Below are 7,738 nucleotides of genomic sequence, written 5' to 3'. Positions count from 1 at the left end.
AACTTGGAAGGTTGAGACCTTCTACTTCCCACATAGACTAGAAAACCAACCAAAACACACTTGATTGGAAATTAAAAAATTCTTTGGTTATTATTATTATTATTATTATTCGGCTTTTTGGAAGAAATGTGATAAAATCTGAGAAAAATAAATCTTATCGAAATCATTATATTTTAGAGCTAGAAAAAGAATATATTTCATTGACATTATTCAATTTATTACACCCCACAACAGTTATTTTTGGTACAATGCAAATGAAGAAATAAAACCAATAAAACTACAAACTACATATCTTTTCTGCATGCAAAAGATGGGTATATTGAAATTAAGGACGGAATGGTGCGGGAATCAATTCAAGGTCTTGTTTTCTTTTGATAACTCCTCCAAAATTCTCAGTCATGTCAAGATTCTCCGAAGTTATTCCTTTAGGAAGTTTCCAGTCAAAATGATATAGCAAATTTGCAAGGAAAATCTCTAGATTAACCATACCGAATGCCATTCCAGGGCATATTCTTCTTCCTGCACCAAATGGAGTATATTCAAAATGGTTGCCCCTATAATCAATTGAACTATCAATAAATCTCTCCGGAACGAATTTCTCAGGTTCACTCCAAATTGTAGGATCTCTTCCGATTGCCCATGTATTTATGAAAACCCTAGTATTAGGATAAACGTCATATCCACTAACTTTGGTCTTTTCCCTGCAAAGCCTTGGAATTAATGTAACTGCAGGATGTAATCTCAATGTTTCATTAATAATTAACTTCAACCATTTTATTTCGTGAAGTTTTGCTTCATCAACGTATCCACTTTCACCAAACAAACTCCGCAATTCTTCTTGTGCCTTTTTCATTATTTCCGGATTTTTCATCAACTCCGCCATTGCCCATTCTGTTGTTTTGGAGGATGTGTCGCTTCCAGCGCCAAACATACCCTGCAATTATTGGAATAGAAGCCTAATTAGGAGCAATCAAAAAGCAAGCAATCGCCAGTTGAAGCACCAAATTTCAATAAGAGCCAGTTAAACTCTAAAAAGAGGAAGATAATATATACTAACAAGGATTACTGCTTTGATGTTGACGTCAGTTAAAGGAACTTCAAGATTTCCATTTTGCTGAAGATCCAAAAGAACATCAAGAAGATTATCAGCTTGGCTCCCATCGTCGTTCTTGAAAGCTGCGGCCTGCCTGTTCGCTTTATGCTCTTCTAAGATACCTTCAAGAATCTCATCTGTTTCACAATGCAATTTCCAAATTCTTGACCTTTCCCTTTTGACTGAAGGTAGCCATTTTAAGGAAGGAAAGATATCAACTGTACTGAGACCTCCCAGTGACTCAACTATATCATCAATAATTTTCAGCAACGCTTCTTGATTTTTGCTTTTATGGCCGACAGTATTTCTTGCAATTATAGAGTTTGTTAAAGCAAATAAAGTATGACTCAGATTAACAGAACTTCCTTCTTTTGATCGCAGAGATTTTACAAACTCTGCAATTTCTTCTTCTCTTACGGATCGAAACGACTGTACTCGTTTTGTGCTAAGTAATTCCAATGCGCAAAATTTTCTCATTTGTCTCCATTGATCTCCGTACAGCCCAAAACCTATGTCATTTCGGTTGTAAAGCACTAATTCTCCCGCAAGGACAAGCGGTCGATCAGCGAAAATGGGATCTTGGGTTCTCATTACTTCTTTGGCTGTTTCCGGCGAAGAAACAACAAGATAAGGATGCTGACCAAGTTTAATACTCATTACCGGTCCGTATTTTTTGGCCAACTCCGTTATTCGGCGGTGAGGGAGATCACCAGCGAGCTGGAGAATATTACCTAAGAAAGGTAATTTCCATGGTCCTGGAGGAGAGTTGGAATCATGTTTGGATAATTTCTTAGATACTTTTAATAGGACCAGAAGAAAAAGAAGGAAACTGAAAAGAACTGGAAAAGAGAGGATTTGTTGTTCCATAGTGAGAATACTATTTGATTATGGAGAGGAATGAAGTAGAGAAAACTGAGATTGTTGTGTCGTGGTTCGTTAACCATATTTGCATATTTATAAGGTAGAGACAGCTTTTAAATGAATTTAAAAATAGAAACCGTCAATTAGTCTGTCATGGACGTCGAACGTAAGGATAGAAAAAGCTTCAAATTTGATGGTTGGAGAAATTTCCATTGTTACGGCGGAGGGTCAGAATGATCCTATTTTGGTTAGAAAGCTTGAAGAAGAATTGGAAGGATTGGAGTTCTACAGTGAGAACAGTATTTAGTTAAAACACATTTGCATGTTTTTGGGTAGGGAAATTTCCCTAGAAAATAGAGGGCAATTTTCCAGAATTCTGTAATATATGTACACACCTACAAAGTCTGTTTTGACATTTATTGCGTTTCAAGAAGTACAGCCATCTTAAAATGTCTATCATATTTACGGTACCCATGTCCAAAATCCATATATCTTTGAACGTGTCTTATTATTATTATTTTTTTATTAATTTGAAACACCTTAAGGCTTCTTTGAAAATTTTAGTAACACTTGATAATTTCATAAAATTTATAATTTAATTAATTAATAAAAAATTCTAAAAATGGGGTTTTAAACATAAATTAAATAATTTATTCATATTTGAAATCAAAATTTAAAAGAAATAAAAATATGGGAAAAAAAGACCTAGTAATTGTTTCATGCTATATCCATTATATATTATCAATTTCAAAAGTGAATTTGTTATCCCGTATTGATTTGACATAAAGTCTTTGTTCAAAATATAAGACTAAGACAATCATCTTCCTCTTGAGTTAATTTTTAGAAAGTGAGTCAGACCTAATCTATTTTATAACAGGATTTATAATATTAGTTTAAATTGAAGAATTATATTAATAATTTTTTTCCAACCGGCAAAGGACTGGAGCTGCCAGGTTCAACATGAGGATTTTCTTGCTGATGATATGGCTTATTCTTTCTCTCTTGGGACTCATTATTTGGATCATCCTCCGTCAGATCTTAATTTATGGCTTCTCCATGATGTTAGTGTGATTTCCCATACTAGACAGTGTGTTTGGCCTTGGTCTTTAGAGCTTTGCTCTTCCCCACTTTTTTTTTTTAATAAAAAAAATTCAAATTTTATCTGTATGTATTGGGTGTAATTTATTTTTACATTTACATTTATTTTCCCTTTCTTATTATCACTTTAATTATAGAAAAATTAAAATTTTGATTTTACAGAAATAACTAAGTTTTTCATTATATCGAGACATTTATTTCATAAGTTTTAAGGGCATATTTAAAAGGTGTAGTTAATTATGCATGGAAAAATGAAATAGAATATTTACTATTCTACTTGTAGTGCTTCAATATGAGATAAAATTAGGAATGGTTTTATAGTAAAATTAAATGAAAATTTTTTAATTTTAAAAAGAAAAATTTAAGTATAATAATTACCAATGTCTAAAATATAAATCATTTAAGATTTTTGTATAAAGATTAAGGAATCAATTAATTTTCCTAGATTATAACAAACTGAAGAATAATTTGACCAAATTATCTTTTATCTGAAAAATGTAAATTATGAAAGTTGCCACTGGTGACCGGTGGTGGTGGCTGCCCGTGGCCAGTGGTGGTGGCCAATGGTGGTAGACAGTGGTGTAGCCAGTGGTGGTGGTCGGTGGTAAAGGTAATTGGTACTAGTAACTATGACCATTAATAAATTAAAAAATATATAGATTTATAAGGTTTGTTAATGTCCGAAAATTGTTTTACTCTCTCAAAAATGAAAAGTTATTTTCCTTAAAAAATGAATTAATTTTCTTTTGATCAGGAAAATATTTTCTGTTGACTTATTTTTCTGAACGCTTCAAACAACGGAAAATTATGGAAAATATTTTTCTGTAAGTTATTTTACAGAAACAAACAAAATATTATATATATAATTTATTATAAATGACTGTGTAGTTACTAGAATTTTTTAACAAAATATTGTGATATTAATTATTTATTGATGATAACTGTATTATTTTTTATGTAAATAAAGATGAATAAGAATTTTATATATATATACATAAAATTATAATTTTAGTGCAATGTGTTCAAAGCTGTATGCTGCTTATTTATGTCATCTATATCTGTGTTATTTAGATCACAGTCAAAATATAACAAATTGATTGGAACCATATCACAAAGTATTAGTTATTTTTTGACGTGAAACTATTAGAGAGAATCATTTTGTTATTATTATTTTTTAACAAAAAATAAAACAGTCAAAATATAATTTTAATGCTCAAGAAACCACCATTAAGAGAAAACGACAAGAAGATTTTAAAACTACTAATTTGACAAATAACATATTCTGTCCCTTTCAATGCATAAATATTACAATTAATTTTGAAATTATTTTTTCAATACGAAATTCTATCTCAACAATTACATTTTATCAAGCTAGCGTTGATTGACTGTTTCGTAGAGATACATATATTCAAAATTGCGAAGTTTTCAAAGTCAAAAGAAAAATAACATATTATAATTCTTTCTTCTTGTTTTTTTTTTCTTAACTGAATGTTTGCAAAATTTCAAAGTCTATCATGAAATTATTTTTTAGCTGAATACTTATTAAAGATATTTTATATTCGAAACGCAAACTCGAGACCTTTTGTTAAAACTTAAAGAGAAAAGAAACTATTATGATCACATCTCATCATTGATAATAAGCAATGTGGTATTAACTACCCTATTGCACACTTATCTAACATGACAACCAAATTAAGGAAATAACTTGTTAAGATCGTAAATAATTGAGTCACTAACATAACTTATTTTGTAATCCGCTAGCTCTTATGTATAAAGGGAGTGTTAGCCACGGATAGCAATTAGTCGGATATCTGTTTAAAATGTAATATCCGAACTCAAACTCGATTTTATATTAGGTATCCGAACTCGTTTTGAAATCATTTAGAAATTCACTGTTAATTATAATTATTCATTTAATACTCGAACTCATTCAAATATCCGTTTAGGAATAAAAAATATATTTTTTTTATTTTTTAAACTAAAATGTAAGTAAAAATTATAAACTTATTATTTTGCTAAATACAAATATAAGAAAAATATTAAATATACTTATAGCATTAATTATAATTAAAAGTTGTATATATATAATTTTATTTTAAAAAATAATTATTTTAAATATTTTTCAATTTTTAAATAAATGGATAACAAGTAACGGGTGTCTAAGTATTTAAACCCAAACCCGATACCGCTAGTTAAAACTATCTAAATACGTCTCAAACCCATTTATTTACTACTCGAATCTGCTAAAGTCAAATCAGATATCCGTTGGGTCCCACGTTACCATCCCTAGTTTTAGTAGAGGCATTTATAGAAGTGGTGTATAAATACACTTCTATATGGTGGTAGTAATAATATATAAAATTTTGTTTTCTACAATGATTGCAAATACTTCCTTCGTTTTAAAATATAAGTGGTTTAAAGATCTTACATGGCGAATAAAAAAAAATCAATTCTCTTAGATTATAATAGAAATAAAAAAAATTTGACCATTTATTTCAAAAACAAGAATAACTTGTGAAAATATTGTATTTAATATAAATAAAGATAAAATTAAAAAATTTATATATATATATATATATATATATATATATATATATATATGACAAAATAATCAACTTAAAACCACGTTTGCGACGGAGAAAGCTTCAAATCTGATGGTTGTACAATTACCATGTACCAGTGGAGAGTTCGAATGATCAACGTATAGTTTCTTGGATATTTCCAGTAACAAGGGGGAAAGGAAGCAGGAAACTGAAATCATGGAAATGATCCCTAAAACTACAGGCGGCCAACTCCTTTAGAATATAGTCAATTGACTGTAAATAAATATTTAAAACACATTTGCACTTTTAATAATAAAGCTTCAAATTCGATGGTTATTGGAAAAAAAAATTATAATAATAAAGCAATGTGTTTCGTTCTTAAGTGGATTAAGAATTTAAAAAAAAAAAAAAATGAAGAAGAAGTTCAGATCTTGACTGTTAGAAACATGGAGTTTTAAAATATAAAAAGATATGTAGTTTTGTACAAATATTAAATCAAAGCCAAACAGAAACTATTAAATTAAAATCAAACTTTTAAAATTAAAATTGACTTGAACTAAAGTAGATGTCAGAATTGAACCAGTTCGGTTTGAAATTGATCGGATAAGTAGGCATTTTTTTTAGTCGATTCAGTTTTAAGCCTATTCTTTTGAGCTTTACAAACCGGGATCAGACTAAAGAAAACTTTGATTCAACCATTTATATTAAAAATCGAACATCTTAATAAAAAAACAGACTCAATTAACCAGATTGATTCCATCCGGTCAATTAATAGCCCTAGAACGATTCATTAGCTTATTTGATAATGTGAAAAAGGGTAGTGTTGTTTTCAGGAGAAAAAAAGTCTTAATTATGCCATGTCCCTTTTTTTCTTTCACAATTACAAAACTATATTTTCTTTTCTAAAATTAAAATTTAAAACTTTCAAAAAATAAAAGAGTTAAGATTCGTTTTTTTATATTTGTTTACATTGGCTTAAAGAAGAAACTCAATTTGAAATACAATTGTAAAATATATTGAAATTTAATAAAAAAAATTGTATTTTCTTTGGTTGGCCAGTCATCGGAATCGGATAATATATATATTCACGTAAAAATTTTGTGAACTTCTAAAATAATTGTTTTTGAATATCTATAGCAACATATATTTTTGACCGAGAAATTATCAAGCTAGTTGATTGACTGTTGCATATACACAAATATATTCCAAATTTCAAAGTTTGAAAGTCAAAAAAATATCTTCCAGAAAAAAGTCAAAAAAAAAAATTACATATACAATTTCCTTTTTTTTTTTTTTTTTTAAACTGAATATTTGCGAAGTTTCAAAGCTAGTCTTTTTTTTTTTTTTTTTTTGGTTGTATGCCAACTGGATACCAATAAACAAGGCCCATAGCCAGGGGCAGAGCTCTTTTGTAGCCTGGGAGGGGGGGCATTTAGGCGATCTCATTTCCTCTCACGTTTGAGTTTTCCGAGGTCTTGTCCCCAGTGAATGACAACTCATACAAGCTGCAGCTCAATGTACGCCAACACATAAATGTGACAGAAAAGAAAATTGGCCCCCATGAAATTGCAAATCAAAGTAACCTCTAAGCAAGTCATCACCTATAAATACGGAGATTGGTGAAACACAAATTGATTGTATTGAGTGTGTGAGATAGACACATCGTGTCAGAGAGAAAATTCATGAGAGGTATATATAACATATAGAGAGATATCCAGTGAGACTCTGAGGGTTCTCTTCTATTTTTCTACTCTTAGTTTATGTACGTCAATCAATTATAGTTATAATTTTAAGAGATAAATATTGTGAGTTTTGGTATTTATTGGGTTTGCTGATTTGTAGGAGAAACTAAAGTTTATAGGAGACCACTTATACAAGTCTCAATAGTTATTGATTCAGCACATATATTTTGTAGCTTTTTCCTATTTGCTCTTTTTATAAGGATTAAAATAATGATTAGAATGATTGATTTTCTAAAAATATATAGTAAAATGTCTAAGTTGTCATTTTTAAATGTAAACACAAAAATAAATTACACCTAATAAATATGAATAAAAATAAAAAAAATAATTAATATAGTTTTAAAATTATAAATAAACACTTAAATTAGAATAAAGTAAAATACGTATCTCTAACCGTTAAA

General features: G+C 29.2%; 1 protein-coding gene across 1 annotated transcript; it reads right to left on the bottom strand.

The window, feature by feature from the left end:
• Positions 1-325: 325 nt before the first annotated feature.
• Positions 326-1,960, bottom strand: CYP726A21 (cytochrome P450 71D11-like). Its single transcript, NM_001308748.1, has 2 exons — positions 1,058-1,960; positions 326-934 (listed from the first exon to the last, which is right to left on the bottom strand). Exons 1-2 carry the CDS (start codon positions 1,958-1,960, stop codon positions 326-328), a joined length of 1,512 nt encoding a protein of 503 aa, NP_001295677.1.
• Between the last annotated feature and the right edge of the window lie 5,778 nt (positions 1,961-7,738).

This window comes from Jatropha curcas, chromosome 7 (assembly GCF_041381405.1).
Source record: "Jatropha curcas cultivar XTBG-Jc1 chromosome 7, XTBG_Jcur_1.0, whole genome shotgun sequence".
NCBI classification, from domain to species: domain Eukaryota; kingdom Viridiplantae; phylum Streptophyta; class Magnoliopsida; order Malpighiales; family Euphorbiaceae; genus Jatropha; species Jatropha curcas.
The sequence above is the reverse complement of the archived record's forward strand: the minus strand, read 5'-3'. Positions and strand labels throughout refer to the sequence as shown.

Excerpts from the sequence above, each read along its gene's own strand:
- CYP726A21 (NM_001308748.1), bottom strand. The coding sequence starts at position 1,960 with ATGGAACAACAAATCCTCTCTTTTCCAGTTCTTTTCAGTTTCCTTCTT. Across the intron at positions 935-1,057 it reads ACATCAAAGCAGTAATCCTT|GGTATGTTTGGCGCTGGAAG; the intron begins GTTAGTATATAT and ends CAATAATTGCAG.